Here is a 21,222-nt window from a genome sequence, read left to right as displayed (position 1 = left end):
TTTAAAATCTCAGTTTAAAACTTCTCCATCTCTGCTGTTGGATATTTCCTGATGTATACAGCATTTAAATTATAATGAGGGTTTCGTTTCAGTATGTTCTGAAAGATATTATTCAATAAATCTTATCAGGACAATTATTTAACCATATGCCTAAATATATTCCAAAAGGATTGACAGATTACATAAAACGATAAAAATCAATAAAGAACTAGAAACAGGAGCTATCATAATTGGGGGAATGTGAGTTGACTGAGAACCTGCAATGGGGGAGGGATCACTGATGGCTCATTTGGGCTCCTTTCCCTTTTTCCCATCTTCTTCCCACCCCGCAGCTGGGTGGGGGACAGAGCTAGAGGAACATAGGCAAAAGTCCTATCCCACTGGCATCACTGTGGTTTCCTCTTGGATAATGTGGTCTTGCCTGCTGTCGTGGAAAGCTTCTAAATGCTTACTCAGAGGAGCAGATCTGCAAATTCTTTAGAAACTCCAAAGGGATACCCACACTGTGCAGTTCTCTGCCATAAGGAAAGTAATGGGGCTCCACACTGTGGCATTGCTGTGGGTAGTCATCTAGAATGGAGTCCCAAGAAGGCTGAAGTCCACTTATCTTCCACATTGTCCACTTGCCCCTGGGAAACTTGCACTCACTTGTCCTGCCAAAGCTGGGGATACTTACTGACAGCTCCAGGCAGCTTTCTGCCTTCAGAAATCTGAAACTAGAGGCAAGAACTAGTCTTTGTTCAATATGACACTCTAAACACAAAGGAACACAGACTGTGTAAAGCTACTGAGATTTGGGGCATTATCTGTTATAGCAGCTAGTATTTTTTTTTTAAACAAACACACAATGGGAATCATTACAGAAGTCAATCAGTCTTATTACTACATAATAATCCTTCTTATATTAAATAATTTTGAAAATTAAATATCAAGTGTAATTAATTAAAACACCCCTTCCTTTCAACAGATATGAACTTCTTCATCCTCAACAAGCTATTTTTATTAAAATACCTTTAAAAATACCTTTAAAAAGGTACAATAATTTAGTGATGTAAAATAGCACATCTTTAGTCCATTTTCTAAAATAGGCAGTTACTAAAAAATTCTCTGTGGCTACAACATCAAAATATTGGAATGTTTAAAAAATATGAAGTTTTGGGGCGCCTGGGTAGCTCAGTCGGTTAAGCGGCCGACTTCGGCTCAGGTCATGATCTCACGGTCCGTGAGTTCGAGCCCCGCGTCGGGCTCTGTGCTGACGGCTCAGAGCCTGGAGCCTGTTTTGGATTCTGTGTCTCCCTCTCTCTGACTCTCCCCTGTTCATGCTCTGCCTCTCCCTGTCTCAAAAATAAATAAAAATGTTTAAAAAAAAATTAAAAAAAATATGAAGTCTACTATTACACGTAGTTTACAAAATAACATTCTTAGGAATATTAATGTACCTTTTAACATGTAGATTTCTATAATACTTACAATGATATAAACACTCTTTCCAGTTCCTGTTGGTCCTACAAATATTGAAGGCTTTTGATGGGTGGTTAACAATTCCATTAATGCAGAGTATCGAACTGTGTCCAGAGTTGGTACAATGATTTCATTAAACATCATATCCTTAGGAATTGGAGGAGCTTCTGCCAATTTTTTTACCCATGGTTCCCATTTTCCTATTCCCTGTTCATAATAAATAGCCAAACGGTGAATGTTATATTATAAAATACTTTTAAAAGCTCTGTACTCCTGTGCCACTGTAGAAAAGATCAAAGATCAAGACCAAAGCAAAACACTGATGTTTATACATTTGTTTTTAGCCTTTAAAACACTTCACCCTGAATTTGAAAGTTAAACTTTGTGCTAAATTGAGAAGAAACGAGGCTTTTCTATGAACCAAAATGAAATGGCAATGCTGTGGGTTTTTTTAATGCCCTGAAACCACTGATTACGTCAACCCAAAGATCAGCTATTTTGGCCAAATGTTAGATTGAGAAAACTGGACTAATTAATGCATTAAAGAGTAAAGAATTTTATTCCATAGTGTTAACCAATATAGCACTTATTTCCCTAGAACATCAGCTGCATGTTGCTTATACTTTAATATTTTTTATTTTTTATGTCTATTTTTTTTATTTTTGAGGGGGAGAGAGAGAGAGAGAGAGAGAGAGACCGAGAGAGAGGGAGGAGGACAGAGGATCTGAAGCAGGCTTTGTGCTGACAGCAGAGAGCCCAATGCAAGGTTCAAACTCATGAATCTTGAGATCATGACCTGAGTCAAAGTCAGATGTTTAACCAACTGAGCCACCCAGGCACCTCTGCTTATGCTTTTATAATGGTATTTATAACAAACATCAGCTTATCATTTCAGGTGAGATTTTTGTAAATTGTGGTTAAAAAAAATACCTAAAATATACCTTCAACCATTTTTTTGAGTATACAGTTCAGTAGTTTTAACTATATTCACATTGCTGTGCAACAGCTATCTAGAATAGACAAGATTTCTTAATGTGAGATTATTATCATGACTTAACATTATACTGCATCTTTGTATCCAATTAACTTGTCAACTAAAATTTGTGCTTGCTATACAGTGTTTAGAACAAAAATTTTCAGAGATATCATGTTAACTCTCTCACCTTAGAAAAACATCACTGGTCTCTCCATTCTTGCAAAATCAAATTTAAGCTCCTGGTCATTTAAAGCATATCAGAATTCAGGCCCTCCTTCCTTATATCTTTATGTGTTCCACAGGCCAGTCTCATCGATGGACATACTGTTTCCCTACATGACCTGGGTTCCTAGACCTTCCCACATGGCACTCTTTTGGCTTAGAGTGTCACATGACACTCTTCTGAAGAGGTTATGAACTCATCAAGGGCAGCTCTGTGCCTTATTCATTTTTGTACCCTCTGGCACAGTACTTTGCGGATAGTACAGATTTGTTTTTGAGGACGGTGAATTCATATCACATGTGAAAACTGTATTACAAAGACATTTCTACAACTTTCTAGAACTGATGAAAATAAAAATTTCCTTCCCATATTCTTTAAGTATATTCATTTTTGAGAAAGAGAGACAGAGAGTGAGCAGGGGAGGGCCAGAGAGAGAGAGAGGCAGACACAGAATCTGAAGAAGGCCCCAGGCTCTGAGCTATCAGCACAGAGCCCGATGTGGGACTTGAACCTATAAGCTGCGAGATCATGACCTGAGCCAAAGCTGGATGATTAACTGACTGAGCCACACAGGTCTCCTCCTTCTCATATTTTTGATGATCTTTTCTAACATGGATCTTTTGCCACCATATGAGGAAGGAAAAGTTAAGAGTCAGAAATCCTGGAGTGGATATGCCCTTAGAGATGTTGTGATACTGGGAAAATCACCTATCTCTGAGCCCTAATTTTCTCAATGGGAAGATTTGCAAAATAATACTATCTTTCTTATTTCATTGAGATATTGGGAAACAAATAGAAATGATTGTGGAAAAGCTTAATAAACTTCAAAGTGCTCTGAAAATGCAGGCTATTGTTAGTAATTGGAAATAAAATAAAATTAGGAAAAATGAAAGGATAATATCTTTCAGTTGGCAGGGTGAAGAATCTCTCCTAAGGTAAGCCTGGTAATATACCTCAAAAGCCATAAAAATTTAAAAATTGATATAGCAAATTCCTTTTCTAAGAACTTCTCTTTTTTACTTAAAAAGTTTTTTTAAGTTTATTGTTTATTTATTTATTTTGAGAGAGACAGAGACAGCATGAGTGGGGGAGGGGCAGAAAGCAGGAGGAAGAGAAAATCCCAAGCAGGCTCTGTGTTGTCAGGGCAGAACCCAATGCAGGCTCGAACCCATAAAACTGTGAGATCATGACGTGAGCCAAAACCAAGAGTCTGACACTCAACCAAGTGAGCCACCCAGGTGCCCCTCTAGGAATTTATCTTAAAGAAAAAATCAGATATATACACATGGCTTGTATACAGGAATATTCACCACAGGAGAAAAACTAAGAAACAACAAAAACAGTTCAACATCTAACAGTAGGAAACTGTTGGGCTAGATCGTGGTCCTCAGATAATAGAATCTACGGAGGCTTAGAAAAATAAGTTTATTAAAGAAATACTAATGAGATAGAAAGGTGTTCTCTTTATTAACGGGAGAAGAGGATATAAAATTACCCTCTGGGGATATAGTATGATCCAATTTCACCTGAAGCTCCATATTTAAACATCATGGATTTTTAAATGTCCTCAATACAGTACTTATAGCTGTCACACACATACAGGTGAACAAACACCACCCAGGTTTTATTGTCCAATTCATCTGCGAAGTGCTGAATTAACACTAACCCAGCTATGGCCCTACAGGGCTTCTTACCATCTGTGATATGCTAACATGCACCAAATGAATCTCCAAGAGGTATCTTAAAGCAAAATGTACCTACTGCTGGACTAGATGTCATAATGTGTAATTTTATTTAATGAATACAATAGGCCCATCAGGTGTTATTATTTATCTCATTTTATCAAAGAGAAAAGCAAGAATCAGAAAGATTAATAAACTAGTCCCAGGTTCTACAGAAAGAAAGTGGCGTTACTAGGACTGAAACCCAGAGGTGTCCGACTTCAAAGCCAAAGCAACTTTCTTTACTACTCCATGTTGACTCTTAAGGTAAACAGTGGTGACAAGGTGGCCCCAGAGCCATTATGTGCTGTAATGTTGTACATCTTGCTTCAGAGTTCTTACCTCAGTGACAAATTGATAATCATAAATTGTTCCTTTTTCAGGAAATGGGACAGTTAGTGCTTTTGAAGACGTTTGTTCCGTACCGCTCAGTAATTTAAACTTATTTTGAGTTAGTTCTGAAATTGGGCCTTCCATTAGTTCTCGAAGAATCTTATCAAATCTCAACCTATCATCATCATTACAAGACGCTCCGACGGACCAGATCAATGAAAATAGAAAAATGCCCTGCATCGGAGAGATGAGAAGATAGAGTGCATTAAAAAAGGACTTTAATGTATTCTTGAAGCTTGAATCAGATCAGCCAGATTAATATCTTTGAAAGAAAATGAATAAACTAACATATAATAGTAAGTTATCTCAGGATTTTATAATAATTAGATTTTTAAAAACCAAATTGCATGTTTTAGAAAAATCTTGCTATCAGAAAAGATAATATAATGCAAAGTATAATTCTAGGCATTGTGAAACCTCAGAATGATTAGTCTGGTAAATCACATGAAATTTTAAGTAAGTGGCAGGACCCTGATATTAAAAAAGAACATTGAGATAACTTTTTATGAAGGCGTATTTTAATAAGGAATAATCAATCGACAATAAACCTGCTTTTTAAATTTAAATTTTGATAGTGTTTTCATAAAAGCAGAACAAATTTATATTCATTTATTTACCTGTTGTAATAATCTGAGCAACGAATGCATAAACCAGAACTGCCATTCTGTAAGCTTTCTTCTTACCAGGCTTAGGCAGGAAAACAGAGTAGATGACAAGACCCACCACTAAATGAGAAAACTTACTAGTTTGCTTTAAAATCAAATCCGCTTCTTTTTAAAAAAAATTTTTTAACATTTATTTTTGAGAGACCGAGCATGAGCAACAGAGGGGCAGAGAGAGAGGGAGACACAGAATCCCAAGCAGGCTCCAGGCTCTGAGCTGTCAGCACAGAGCCCAATGTGGGGCTCGAACTCATGAACCATGAGATCATGACCTGAGCTGAAGTCGGACACTGAAACCAACTGAGCTCCTCAAATCCCCTTTCTAATGCCAAAACAAACACAATCTTGACTATGCTCATAAAAGTTGTGGACTCTACTTCGACACTGTGCACCTGCTCCTAGATTACTCACAGGTTGTTTCTCTCCAGAAACTCTTTAAAACTAAATTGAAATTAATTTATTTAATAGAATGTAAGTAATAAGAGCAACATATTGACCATATTAGAAATGCTACCATTAGCAGTACATAATTTTTTATTAAGGAATATTCAAGGTCTGTTGATAATTTTATTCCTATTTTAAAAATATGTTTATACATATTTTCTTCCTTTCCTCAATCCTGATGTAGATTTGTATATGCATATATATATTTTAAGCGCTTAAATCTCAAGAAAAATGGGGTACCTGGGTGGCTCAGTCAGTTGAGCATCTGACTCTTGATTTTGGCTTAGGTCGTGATCTCATGGTTCCTGGGATCCAGCCCCGTATCGGGCTCTGTGCTTATATAGCACAGAGCCTGCTTGGGATTCTCTCTCTGTCTCTCTCTGTCTCTGTCTCTCGCTCTCTCTGTCCCTACACTTGTTCACACGTGCTCCCTCTTTCTCAAAATAAAGAAACTTAAAAGAAAAAGCGAAGACAAGCAAGGAAAAAACGCAAAGAGTTATTATGATTTGCAGGTTGAAGGGGAGGGAGGTGAATCTTATCAAATGGTCATTGCTATTTTGGGGGTTGATCATTTCTGAGGCTGGTTAAGTGACTGAAGATTCCAGTAGCAGATCTAAGGGTATCAGTGGGTTTCACCCAAACCTCATGAGGCCATAGAACTGCCAGTTGAGGAGGTTCCTCCAAGGACCTACTATTTGGGGCCTGACTTTTTCCTTGCTGTTCAGCTACCACCCACAGTCCAGCCCCCATTTCCGGGGGAGAAATGAAGTTCATTAATGAGGAAGCACTGGGGAAAGCAGTAGATGCCTTTCTACAGCAGGATTCAAAGGCAATGGACCTTACCTCCAATAAAGAATACGTTTCTCGGTCATTTCTCTCTTTCACTTTGACTGCATCAGCAAAGTCATCGATAAAACAGTCTATTAGATTCATTAAGGATCGGACTAAGTTTGTGTCTGAAGTAGGAGATAATTCCTGAAAAATCAGGGGGAAAAGTCTATAGAACAAATTAACTTAAATTAGGCACTAATTAAAATAGCATCAACTAATATTTTTTGAACTTACTTCGTCCTCATAGCTGTAGTACTTATGAAAAGGCACGATTATAATTCTAGCTCTATAGGTAGGAAAACTGAGGCACGGATTAATTCCCTAGTCTAGAGTGTAGTGACACTGGATGTGTTGTCCTGAGCCTCTCCTGCACAGATTCTCAAATTCACAAAGTTTACTTGTACATGTTCAGTTAATCAATGACCTTGATTCTCATACCAATTGTGTAGGTCAAAACACTAAAAGAAATCTTTCAGAGAAGGCAATTAATTTTCATTACTTAAAATTAATTAATGCGCTTCAAAACTTATTTTATACATCTTTACAGTAGTATTCATAGTAAGCTCATTCCTATGAAATAAATTTGCAAGTCTTGAAGGGCACAAAATGTAGCCAGAGTGCTGTAAACATCATGCACTTTACTTTTTGGGGTCTCACCGTGAGTGTTTATAAAATAAATGAAATAGTGTACATAGGTCCTAGCACCAGGCATCACATAGCAAGTTCTCCATAAACATGTGTCTTCTTGCCTCCGAGCTCTCCTCCAACCTTTAGAGGGGTATTGCTTCACAGTTACTTTGTGAGAATTAACTCTCTGAAAGTTAATTGGAACTGAAGATTAGGAGCAGCTGACTTCATCTTCAGCCACTGTCCCAGTAGAAACAGGCAGAAATGACAACCGAGTTTCCCTAAGGATGGGACTAACTATAATTCTGTAATTCTATAATTCTGTAATTCTATAATACTACTGATGCCCCCCTAAAATACAAATGGCTGTTGCTAAAAATAAGACACTCATTACTACATAGCAGCTAAGAGGAACGCATAATTTCTTTAAGAGAGGACAAAAGTACATAGTACATTTTAGAAGCTTGTAATAAAAGCATGGTTTTTTTTCTCTTTTGCTATTGAAAAGATTAGTTATTACATGGAAAATTCATTTATTTGTAATACCTACATTGTCTGACAATGCCGGGGATGGAGGGGGGGGGGGGGGGACCTGTAGCTTACTCGACAAGTTTAACTGTTTTTGAAACATGATTACTTCATATCTTCAACAAATGTCAAGGTTTCTTTCTCTCTCTCTCTCTCTCTCTCTCTCTCTCTCTCTCTCTCTCTTTTAAATTTTGTAACATCCACACTCCTTGGAAGAGATGTGTCCGCCCCTGTAGTGCCAGTGTCCCCCCCTCCCCCCACCGATCCGGCCCGTTCCTCAGTGAGCTGCCAGAGCAGCCTTGCCTCTTTCCTGAAAATGTTTGGGCCATGCTTCACCCCATGATCTTCTCACTAGCCAAATACAAGGCCATGTGCCAAACATTTTCTGCCTTGACCTCTTGGTAGTTTCCCATAATACTGACTACCTGCTTCTTAAAACGCCCTCTTCTCTTCCTGAGATTGCAGCCAGGTCTGGCATTGTATTCTTTGCTCTCTTATCTTTTTTTCTCTGCATTTTCTCTTTAGGCAATATCCACTGGCATGATTTTTAAATTCCGCTTTCCTTTTCTGTACTGTGAGCCAAACTCGTGCCTTCTTCTCTTAGATTTCCAACAGTAGGAGAAATACCAGCCCTGTGTCCCTATGTTTGCTCCAGAGCCCAAGTCAACAACAGTAATCTCTAAACAAGTAGATACACTCATGCTAAATATAGTGGATTCCTCATTTAGCAGGCCTAGAGCAGTAACGTGTTCCTCCATCATTACCCACTATCTAATTCTTTAGATTTAATAAATGAATTACTTTTAAAAATGGTCCCTTTGCTGGTTATAATATAGATTTATTCTAGGAACTTTAAAAAACAAAGAAAATTATAAAAATGGAAACTAGAATATAATAGTCTGAGAAATGAGAGATAACATTTTTAGGTATTTTCATCCAGATGTGGTTAAGTGGACCTTTAAGACTTTTTTTTTTTTTTTAAGAGGTAAGAGAGTAGCATCCATACATCTTCTCAAACTTTAAAATGCTTCTTTTAAAATTTTTCTGGGGGGCACCTGGGTGGCTCAGGCGGTTATGTTAGGTTGCTGATTTCGGCTCAGGGCATGATCTCGCGGTTCACGGGTTAGAGCCCAGCATCGGGCTCTCTGCTGTCAGCCTGCTTCAGAACCTTGGTACCCCCCTCCCTCTCTGCCCCTCTCCCTCGTGTGCTCTCACGTGCTTTCTCTCTCTCTCAAACTAAAATAAACATTACAAATTAAAAAAAAAAATAACATTAAACTTTGTTTTGGAGAATAAGTATATAAGTTAAAATCTTTTTACTTTAATCAGAAAAAGGTTTTTAGTTAAAACAGTTAAGTTATCTTAATACCTGAGAGTTGACATTGACCACAGACATTAAAATGAATATATTTGGCTAATTTGGATTTTCCACTGATTGTTTAAGTCTTAAAATTCTCGTTCCTCTTACCTTCGTATGCTTTCTAATAAATTCAACAGACACTGGGACCATTCTGTCAAATAAGCCTATTATAAATTCTTTCTGAATAATACTAATCACAGCAGGTAAAAGATTTATCCAAGACAACATTAGTGGTCTCCAGCCTAACATGTGAGGCTCCATGTAAATCATACCACATCTGGAAACCTGGAAAAAAGAATAATTGTTTACCATCAAGGTAACGAAATATGACATGGTACATCCCTTTCTTAAAACCTGCAGAAAATTCCTAAAAAGAAGCTTAATTTTATGTCTTCATGACCTAAATTTTTATGTGTGACTTTACCAATGGTTCTAGACAAAAAGGAAAAAAATCCCTGACTCTAAAATTGATCAAGGTAGGTCAACAGCTATGTCTGTTCTTAGAGTACTGTTACAATGAATTGTAATACGTTTCATTTAAAGTCAAAGTTCCTTATAAACACATTTATAACATTTCAAATATATAAGATGTCAACATTGAGGACTCACAGTGGCGGGAGAAGCAACTTCCAAATCCATTGGTTCAAAAATAAGATTCATTTGTGGTGACATTTGAATAATCTCCCCACTCATCAGACAGAGCTTTTTGTTGTCATCCAGCACCGTATTCATATTCTCAATCCACACGGCATCTACTGGCCCATCAAAAATTAACCATTTCCTATCTGGCGTCTGGTATATGCATTTGATGAATACAAGGGAAAAATTAATAGTGATAATGTAAGGAAACAGTGCAATGCTTCAAAATTTAAACATGTAACTCCTAAAATTAATTTCACCATGAAAATGTAAAGGTGTCTTTAGAATACAGTGTGTATGTGTGTACAGAGAGAAAGTCACAAAACAAGCCTTTATGTGCCATGGACAAGACAGAAATGTAACATCTGTTCTCAAGATTCCATCTTTTCCAACGTTTCTGAACTCACATGTAACATGTTTTGGAAAGTATTACAAATAGAAAAAAATATAATTGTCAGTGAAAACAGAATTTTCATTGAAATTACCTGATTCTATGCGGTATTATGTTCATACAGATTAATTACTCTTACGTGCTAAGTCAAGTTTTTTCTTCCCTCCGCTGAATGAATTCACACACATTCATACCCCTCTTGGGTCGAATGGTTTTATGGCGATATGGGACATTAGTATAAGATTCAGTTTCACAATGATAAATATGAAAATTTTGCTTATTGTCTGGAATACAGTAAAAGCTCAACAAATATTAAGGAGTGGCTAGGTAGCTGCTGGAGGGTACAAAAGCTGATTCTACTTTCCACAACTTATGAATCAGCTTTTTTGGGCACACGGATGCTGCCTTGGTTCACTTTCAGCAAATGTGATTTGAGTTGAAGTGGTGAGGGATTTGGATCCATCTTAACACCTTCTCAGTCCCTGTGGACAACTGCTTTAATCTACAAGACAGTACACCTGTCATGGGCTTAGGCCACCCCATACCCACTCTCTGAGCCAAGAAGCAAGAAAGAGCCCATACCCCGGAAGTCGCCTTGAAAAGAGCCCGTACCCCAGAAGTCACCTTGAGAAGAGCCCAGACCCCAGAATTCACCTTGAGAAGAGCCCGTACCCCAGAAGTCACCTTGAGAAGAGCCCGTACCCCGCAAGTTACCTTGAGAAGAGCCCGTACCCCAGAAGTCACCTTGAGAAGAGCCCAGACCCCAGAAGTCACCTTGAGAAGAGCCCGTACCCCGGAAGTCACCTTGAGAAGAGCCCATACCCCGGAAGTCACCTTGAGAAGGGCCCATACCTTGGAAGTCACCTTGAGAAGAGCCCAGACCCCAAAAGTCACCTTGAGAAGAGCCCAGACCCCAAAAGTCACCTTGAGAAGAGCCCATACCCTGGAAGTCACCTTGAGAAGAGCCCGTACCTCAGAAGTCACCTTGAGAGCAACTTTCCCTTGCACTCTTGGCTTCCCATGCCTGCTAATCTTCACTTTGGGTAACACCAACATGTAACAGCAAGATGTTGGGCTCTACGGTCTGAAAGACCTTGCTTTTCATTTGGCTTTACTACTTACCAGCTAGGAGACTTTGGGTCAGCTCCTTAACCTCTCTGAGACTATTTATGGGACAAAGCTCTCTGGAAAATGTAATATGTGCTATGTAACTGGATGTACAATGGGAGAGATCTCATAATTATTTCTGTACAAATAATGTAACTGCATACATTATCTACAGATGCCATGTGTTAATCTGGGCCAGAGTGTATCCACTGTGAAAAGAAAGAAACTGAGAAGTTATATCAATGGTCCCAACGTGTCTGTTTGCCTCACAAATACTTTTATCCTTGAAATTACTAATAAAGCCTGGTACTGGGCAAGATCTCTGTCCCATGAAAGCCAATCCTTATGTCACTCATTGCCCAAGTTCCTTCAGCCATTAAGAGCAGAGTTGAGATATGACATTTTTCTATTATCACACTGATTAAAGAATAATGATTAGTCAGGTCCTTAAGTGAATAAAGAGCACCAAAGTCAAGACGTAAGGTAGTCAGAATAAAGGAAATATTTATTTGAAAAAGATTCAATAAATTAAGTGTCTCTAGCCTAGGCCCTTCTTCTTTAAGACCAGACTTAGCAAGCTCTCTCCCACATGATCACATTCTGTGGACAGCCTGCTAACATGTGGCAACCAAGTTAACATTTCCTGGTCTGTGGACTCTTTCTTGGAAGAGCGGGCAACCGCTGCTCAGCAGAATAAGCCAGGAGTAGGTAAATGCCCGCTCCCACTCACAGCAGTCAGCACAGCTGGCTCATCCCTCACCTCCTACGCTTTCCAGCAGCCCATTCTCTTCCGAACAAGTAGAGCAAAAGTGTTGGAACTTGAAGACACTGTTTTGTAAAAGTCTGCAATTTCTTCTCTGCGAACTGGAATATACCTAACAATTAGTGGGTGTGACAGAGACAGCAGCCTAAAAAGTGGACAATGGAAGAACGTTCCTGAAGGAGCAAAAGGATCACGATATTCAGCTGTTCTCCTTCCTGTGTCATTTAGCCTGAAAAAAGAGACCCAGAAGTGCTTTTTCCCTGACTTCTTTCTTGTGCCCTCTTCTCTGCACACCCAGGCAAAGGCCCTCGCCAGCATCTGGCATCTTTGCCAGCATCTGGCATCGTCTGGCATCTTTGTAGGTGCTGCTGATGCTGGCAGAAACAGTGCCAGACGATCTGGGACCGTGTTGTAAATAAACACCTTGAGCTTGAACTAGAAATATAAGTGTTTGTTTGGAACAACTGAAAAACACATCAGACATCTGTCAGAAAGGACTATCACAGTCTTTCGAAGTGTGCACGCTGAAGTGTCAGTACTTACCGGTGAGGAAGCAAATGCCCTAAAACTGACAGCGAGGATGCCATCGGACCACTCATGAGACACTATGTCAAACTGTCCATACAACTGACCCATGGTGACAGACTTGGGATTTAAAACAGTAATTTGAACCTTGTTCTCTTCCATTAGCCCCTTAAAGGAAAAAAAAAATACATTATCCATTTAGAAGGATACTGTCTCTATTCATAGAAAAGCAGGACTGTATATGTAGAAAATCCTAGACTCTACAAAGAAACTCCCAGAAATAAGGAATGCATTTAACAAAGTTCCAGCATATGAAGTCCATATATAAAGACTGGTTGTATTTACACAGTGCCAATGAACAACTGAAAAAATTAAATTTTTACAAATACTGTTTACCATAGTTTTAAAAACTCATAAAATACTCAGTAATAAATTAGCTATAAATCCAAATACTTACAGAACTGTAAATCTAAAACAACAATGAAACCTGGCAAAATTTTTTGTTAAGGGTCAGGCAGTCAATATTATAGGCTTTCAGGTTACAAACAGCCACTCACATATTCTTCTGTTTCTTTTCTTTCTTTCCAATTTTTTTTTTTTTTTAGACAAACGTTAAAAAGTGTTACCACCATTCTAAGCTCATTGGTGTTAGAAAAATAGGCTCGGGGCCAAATTTGGGCTGTAATTGCCGACTTCTGCTACCAAATATTCTCTGAGAGAAAATTAAAAGATCTAACCATGTTCCATTCTCACAGAATGGAAAAGTTAATATTGGCAGATTGTCAGTTTTGACCAGAACCTTGAAGCCCGTGTGGGAATTATACAAGAGATGTTAACAGCCCTTGGGGCATAAGCTTTTCATGTTTTTAATTAATAGATGTTATTTTCTTAGAGTAGCTTTAGATTTCCCCTATTATTAAAGCCCAGTTTCCCCTATTATTAAAGCCTTGCATTGGGCTGGTATATTATTATGAATAATGAACTGATATTGATACCTTATTACTAATTAAAGTCCATGGTTTACATTAAGGGTCACTTGTGTGTTATACATTCTATGAGTTCTGCCAAACACACAATGGCACATGTCCATCATTACACTATCGTACAGAATAGTTTCACTGCCCTATAAATCCCCTGTGCTCCGTTAGTCATTTCTTTTTTTATATACACAGCAACATAACATGTGCAACTCTTCCCAACATTGCCTTCTGCCCACCCCCTCGGGGCTTGGGACACAAACCACCAAACTCGAATAAAGACGTGGGAAGATCACTAAGCAGTAAAACAAGCTTTGAGGCTTTGCATACTTCTCTGTGCCCACCAAGGGGCTGACAAGGAAGGCATCGTCCTAAATCCAGAAGTTTGGGAAAGCTCTACCAACTTTGTCAGAGGAAGTTGCTATCACCAAAACAAGGTTTTTGTCTCAAAGGCAACAGGCTAGTGAGACTCCACGAGAAAGATCTAACGATCACATTGGGGCGTCTGGGTGGCTCAGTCGGTTTGGTGTCCAACTTCTGCACAGGTCATGAACTTGCAGTCGTTAGTTCGAGCCCCACGTCAGGCTCTGTGCTGACAGCTCAGAGCCTGGAGCCTGCTTCAGACTCGTGTCTCCCTCTCTCTGCCCCTCCCCTGCTCACATGCTTTCACTCAAAAATATGAACATTAAAAAAATATATATATATATAATGATCACAAATCCCATTTGGCTATAAACGTTGAAATGAATGAAACAAAACTCTTCAAAATACAAGAAGTAGATGGAAATTAAATTTTATTAGGTGGAAAATTAAAAGCAGCCTCATTCCTTTCAAAGGAGCATTTCAAAGTAGACCAAACCATGATGTGTAAGATAGGAATTCACTGCATTTATGTACATATGTAAGTATTATATAACACACAGCACACATTCACTTTAATACCACTAACAGCTAATCACAGAAGTTTGCATTACAAAACTAACCATCCAGGAAATAAAAAATACTCTCTTAAAAGTATAAAAAGAGGGGTGCCTGGGTGGCTCAGTCAGTTGAACGTCTGACTCTTAATTTCAGCTCAGGTCGTGATCCCAGGGTCGTGAGATGGACCCCCACATCAGGCTCTGCACTGACGGCATGGAGCCTGCTTGGGATTCTCTCTCTTCCCCTTTTCCCATCTCTCTCTCTCTCTCTCTCTCTCTCTCTCTCTCCCCTCTGCCCCTCCCCCACATGCATGCTTTCTTTCTCACTCTAAAATTTTTTTTTAAGTATAAAAAGAAAACTTTTAGGATTTTCAGACTTTTTTTTTTTTTTACAAGAAACGTGTTACCTTCATAAATAAAAAAATTTTGAAAAGAAATAAAAGGTTGACAGCCAAATCTATGGTATATTCTTTATATGCTAAACTTAATAGCTTCATATTATTTTTCTAGTAGTATTTTCCCTTTGACTCATTTTTTCCACGATTTTAAGTGGCTACATTAAAGTATCTTTTTTTTTTTAATGTTTATTTATTTTGAGAGAGAGAGCACACAAGCAGGAGAGGAGAAGAGAGAGAGAATCCCAAGCAGGCTCCCTGCTGCCAGTGCAGAGGCGATGTGGGGCTCAATCCCACAAACCGTGAGATCATGACCTGAGCAGAAATCAAGAGTTGGATACCCAGCTGACTGGGCCACCCCAAAGCCCCTCCACTAAGATATCATTTTAAATGACCATACATTCTATCTTCCTCAAAGCTGATCATAAATAAATTAACGCATTAATACCACACCTACCTTTTCACAGATGTCATTTAGTGCTCCTGCTAAGATGCGATATGCACTGGTTTTCCCTCCAAATGGTTCTCCAACAATCATGAAACCATGACGCACAATCATCATCTCATATATTTGAAGTATCTTCTCAGAAAAGAATCTGGTCATTTGCAAATTCATGGACTCACAGTTATCTTTGATAGCTGTTAGCAAATCGTTGTAATCTGGTTTTGGTAATTTCACACCAGGAAACAAATCTGAGGTGATTCCCTGATGACAAATGATTTGGGGATTTATATTATACATTCAATACCCTGTCTCTCTCCACACACATATATGTACACATGATGAAATTCCTCCCATCCTCATATTTAATACTGATGGAAATAGAGCCATTAAATAGTTCAACAGTATTTTTAACAGCTTTTTAGAGGTATCAAGACTAACATACAATGAACAATGTTTAAAGTGTTACAATTCGATAGGTGGAACCATCAACTCAATCAAGACAATCAGCCTATCTATCACTCCCCAAAGTCACCTTGTGACCTTTTGTAATCCTCTTTACCTTCTCTCCTTGTCACCTCCCACCTCCGTCACCAAGTTACCACTAATTTCCTTTCTGTTATTTTTTTTTTAATTTGTATTGCCTAGAATTTAATATAGATGAAGGTACACATTATGGATGCTGTTTTTTCTGATTTTTATTCAGCATAAAGATTTGGAGATTTGTGCATGTGACAGCATCTGTTAATAGCTCACTGCATAGAAGTATTACATTGCATTGAAGTATAATGGTTTCTAAATCCATACCCCTGTTGATGGACACTTTCATTGTTTCCAGTTTAGGGCTATTAAAAACAGAACTTCTATGAACATTTACATGCAAGTCTTTTTTTTTTTTTTTTTTAATTTTTTTCTAACGTTTGTTTCTTTTTGAGACAGAGAGAGACAGAGGATGAACAGGGGAGGGTCAGAGAGAGAGGGAGACACATAATCTGAAACAGGCTCCAGGCTCTGAGCGGTCAGCACAGAGCCTGACGCGGGGCTCGAACTCCCGGACCCAGAGATCGTGACCTGAGCCGAAGTCGGACGCTTAACTGACTGAGCCACCCAGGCGCCCCTATATGCAAGTCTTTGTATGGACAAATGCCTTCACTTCTCTTGGGTGAATACTGAGTAGTGGAATACTTGGGTAATGTGGTTATGATTTTAATATTTTAAGAAAGTGTCAGCTTTCCAAGGTGGTTGTATTATTTAAATTTACCCAAATACTTTTAGTATTTGGTATAGTGTGTCTTTTCAACTTTTTTTAGTGTTTATGTATTTATTTTTCAGAGAGAGCGAGAGCCCGAGGAAGCGTGTGCATGAGAGTGGGGGAGGGCCAGAGAGAGAGGAGACTGAATCCTAAGCGGGCTCCGCCCTGGCAGGCAGCTCAGAGCACCATGTGGGGCTCACCAACTGTGAGATCACGACCTGAGCTGTAACCAAGAGTCAGATGCTTAACCCTCAGAGTCACCCAAGACACCCTGGTATGGCCAGTCCTTTTAATTTTAGCCCCACTCATAGATGTGTCGCAGTATCTTACTGTGGCTTCAGTTTGCACTTCCTGATGACTATCATTTTTTGTCTGTGCTTATTTCCTTTATGTGGATGTTCTTTAGTGACGTACCTGTTCAAATCTTCTATTTTTAATTGGTTTCTTTTCCTTTTTTTTTTTTTTTAAACATCTAATCACTTTTGAAAGACAGAGACAGAGACAGCATGGGAAAGCAGAAAAGCAGAGAGAAAACAGAGAGAGAGGGAGACACAGAATGTGAAGCAGGCTCCAGGCTCTGTGCTGTCAGCACAGAGCCCGATGTGGGGCTCGAACCCACACGCTGTGAGATCATGACCTGAACCAAAGTCAGACACTTAACCAACTGAGCCACCCAAGCACCCCTAATAGGTTTATCTTCTTAATGGCAAGTTTTAACCATTCTTTAAATATTCTGCATACAATTCCTTCATCATATATCTAATTGGCAAATATTTTTTCCTAGACTGCAACTTGTCTTTCGTTCTTTTATCAGTGTCTTTCAAAAAGCAAACTTTCAAAATTTTGATGTGTATATGTTATCAATTTATTGTTTTATGCACTACGCTTTTGGTGCTGTGTTTAAGAAATTTTTGCCTACCCCAGAGTCACAAAATATTTCTCCTGTTTTCTTTTAGAAATTTTACAGTTTTACGATACTTTTAAGTTAAAATGTTAGATGAATATTATCTGATTTCAAGGCTGATTATGCAGTGTCATATTACTATAATGATAGACAAATATATCAGTGGAACAGATCAGGGAGTCCACAAAGAGACCCACATACATTTGAACATCTCATTCTGAACAAAGACAATTTGATGGAGAAAAGATAAAGATAGGATGCCTTTAATCCATATCTCAATATCACATACAAAACTTAGTTCAAAGGTATTTTAATCATTGTGGTGGTTAGTATTGTAATCAGCTTAGTCTCTCTCAAAAATTCATGCCCATGCAAAAACCACAAAATGTAACCTCATTTGGAAATGGGATCTTTGCAGATATAATTAGGTAAATTAAGATGAGGTTATACTGGGCCCTAAATCCAATAACTGGTATCTTTGTAGCAGAAAGGAGACGGAGATTCAAATACAAATACACCCAGGGGAGGCCATGTAAAGGTGGAGGCCGAGATTGGAGCGATGCCAACCCACTCCAAGGAACATCGAGGGTTGCCAATAGCCACCAGAAGCTAAGAAGAGGCAAAGGAGTCTTTTCTAGAGGTTTGATTTCAGACTTCTATCCTCTAGACATTTGAGAGAATACATTTGTGTTGTCTTAACAGTTTGGGGTACTTTGTTATGGCAGCTTTGGGAACCTGATACGATCATATACTGTATGATTGGAAAGAATTATGATTCCATATTTAGTATATAGGAATATATGAATATATAAAGTTGATTGCAAGATCTAAGAAGCATACCTTTATAAACTGCTAAAGCTGTAAGTATTATAGCAACCTATGTGAGAAAAAGAACTATTTTCTTTACTGTGAAAGTAAAAGTGAAAATTCAGAAGTGCTTCATGTTTGAACTACACTTTAGAATTTATGAACTATGAACTTAATTGCCCCTATATTTAATCCTTCAAATGCTGTTATAGAGAAACTGATCTTAGTTTATCAAAGCAGTATGTTTCCTTGGGACAAAGGGGAGAAAAAAGCATCGTAGCACAGTGGTCAAGAGCACTCCACAGCCTGACTGCATGGTTGAAAATCCCGCTCGCTCATGTACTAGCCATAAATAAAAGTTAATTATCTTTGCCTCAGTTAAATGATCTGTAAAACAGGGATAATGACAGCACCTGCCCTACCTACTGGGTCATTGTGAGCATTAAGTTACTATTAGCAAAGCCCTTGTGTCTGATCCACGGTAAATCCACAGTGTTTGATAAATAAATAAGCAATCTTCTCAGATTGTTCAAATTGCTTATGGTTGACCTTGAAACCCCAGAACATATTTGGTATCCAGTGGTTCTCAACCAAGACCAGTTGTCCTCACTCTCCTTTCAGGATGTGAGTTGGAAATATGTGGAGTTGTGCTGGTCGTCACAACAAAAAAGGTCTCTAAAAACTGGGGTGAGGGTGGGGGGCAAGGATGCCAAACATCCTACAGTGCACGGGATAGTCTCGCAACAAGGAATTGTCATTGTCCGAATTTAAAGTGACAGTTATGCGGGATGCCTGGGTGGCTCAGTCGGTTGACTGTCCGACTTTGGCTCAGATCATGATCTCGCAGTTGACGAGTTCCAACCCTGCATGGGGCTCTGTGCCGACAGCTCAGAGCCCGGAGCCTGCTTCGGATTCTGTGTCTCCCTCTCTCTCTGCCCCTCCCCTGCTCATGCTCTGTGTCTGTCTCAAAAATAAATAAACATTAGAAAAAAAAAAGTGACAGTTATGCTCCATTTTTGAGATATTGCTCAATAATGTTCACGGAGTGAATACACAACTGCTTGAGAATACATCTGGTGAGGCAGATTTCCACGTTATAAAACGCAGTGTTTCGAGGTACCTGGGTGGTCCGTTGGTTAAGTGTCCGACTTTGGGCCAGGTCATGATCTCACGGTTTGTGGTTTCAAGCCCCACATAGGGCTCCATGCTGTCAGTGCAGAGCCCACTTCTTCAGATCCTCCCTCCCCTTCTCGCTCTGCCCCTCCCCCTCGCGCGCATGTGCATGCATGCGCCCTGTCTTTCAAAAATAAACATTAAAACAATTATAAAAATATGTAGTTTTTACTCTTGGAAAATTTATTCAGTATACTAGTGCCAAAGACACTGAGGGAAAACATGAGGAAGAAAATTTGAACCTATTCCTTATATATTTGCACTGCCAGCTCTCAGTGCTATGAAAAGATCCTTTCAACTTGGTGAAACATGGTCCCTAGGGAAAGCTGAAGACACTGGGCCACACTACAGAGACAGTGGCCTTCTCCCCCCTCCCTGTCATACCCCTGCCGTCTTTACACACTGGAAGATAACTGCTTGAACTTCAAGGCAGCGCAAATTAGTGCACCATCTAACATCTGTTGGGAGACAGGCCCCTGATTCCTTCTATCTGAGACAGGGAAAAGGAAAAGAATGACATCAAATGAAACGTGAAAACCTTAACCATTATTCTAATACTTCTTCTCGATTAGTAATAGTCTAATCTTAAAAATATAACAAGTTTCTTAAACTTAGTTCTTTCTTTAAATTATCCTGAAAAATCAATTTCATAAAAGCCATTATACTCTTTTAAAGAAATTAAGCTTCTTTAAAAATGTCTTCAATTATTAAGTTTTTTAAGTTTTTTTGTTTATTTTGGAAAAGACAGAGACACAGCAAGCAGAGAAGGAGCAAAGAGAGAGGGGGAGGCAGAGAGAATACCAAATGGGCTCGACACTGTCAGCACAGAGCCCGACGGGGGGGCCTCAAACTCATCAAACTGTGAGATCATGACCTGAGCCGAAACCAAAAGTCAGACACTTAACCGATAGAGCCACCCAGGCGCCCATCTTCAATTATTAATTTAACAAACATTGACCACGTACCTTTTCTGTGCAAAGGATTCAGTGGTGTGTTAGACCAATTATTCTCCTTCATGGAGCCTACATTCTAATGTAATTTATAAGCAAACATACTTTGCAACTTTTGTGGGTTTATTACATTATGCAGTTAAAAAGTACTATTTAAAAATCCCAACTTGTTGAAAGTCATATAAAGTAACAGAGCTAGTTAAACACACTTCAAGTACAACATGGGATGATCTATGTTTTTCTGTGCTGTGTCATTATTATCTATAGACGTTTCTCCTAGGAAATTGCAAAGTTGGACACTTGATAAATACACAATTTTAAAAATTCTGATATAGCAAAATAATAAATGTTCTTACCTCAAAGAGTGGTAAATCGTGGGACAAAAATTTTGGCAGATTTACATCAATAATAGATCTAAGCAGCAAAATTTCTTCATTTTCATTTGGATATTTCAGCTAAAAGAAAATATACTCAAGGTGATCTCTCCATCTTCTAAATGTAACCTCTACATTTTCACACACACATACACACACAGACCCTAAAGACAATTTAAATCCATGTAAAATTGTTCTCACTTATTTTCATTTCATTGGATTGTTATTAATTTTAGAGTCTGAAAAAATTCCAAAACACCTGTGATAGACCCAAAGTTTACTAAAAGCCTGGTTGAACTCCAAACCTGTTGCTCATGCCCATAATAAGGTTAGCATCGTTCACAAACATGGAAACTGAGAATTATTTCTCCCAACTT

At 38.7% G+C, this 21,222-nt stretch overlaps 1 protein-coding gene across 1 annotated transcript in view; it reads right to left on the bottom strand.

Moving 5' to 3' along the window:
* Nucleotides 1-21,222, bottom strand: part of DNAH7 (dynein axonemal heavy chain 7) — a 263,621-nt gene that overhangs the window by 132,040 nt on the left and 110,359 nt on the right. The window contains exons 30-37 of the mRNA XM_053906776.1: nucleotides 20,828-20,926; nucleotides 15,401-15,649; nucleotides 12,670-12,819; nucleotides 9,836-10,018; nucleotides 9,335-9,511; nucleotides 6,724-6,855; nucleotides 4,724-4,948; nucleotides 1,471-1,668 (exon numbers count right to left, since the gene is read on the bottom strand). Coding sequence (XP_053762751.1) covers nucleotides 1,471-1,668; nucleotides 4,724-4,948; nucleotides 6,724-6,855; nucleotides 9,335-9,511; nucleotides 9,836-10,018; nucleotides 12,670-12,819; nucleotides 15,401-15,649; nucleotides 20,828-20,926 — 1,413 coding nt within the window. The remainder of the gene's footprint in view (nucleotides 1-1,470; nucleotides 1,669-4,723; nucleotides 4,949-6,723; nucleotides 6,856-9,334; nucleotides 9,512-9,835; nucleotides 10,019-12,669; nucleotides 12,820-15,400; nucleotides 15,650-20,827; nucleotides 20,927-21,222) is intronic.

Source organism: Panthera pardus, unplaced genomic scaffold, assembly GCF_024362965.1.
Source record: "Panthera pardus isolate Hobbes unplaced genomic scaffold, ASM2436296v1 HiC_scaffold_10, whole genome shotgun sequence".
Lineage (NCBI taxonomy): Eukaryota > Metazoa > Chordata > Mammalia > Carnivora > Felidae > Panthera > Panthera pardus.
Note: the sequence above shows the minus strand (reverse complement) of the source record. Positions and strands in the feature narration are given on the sequence as shown.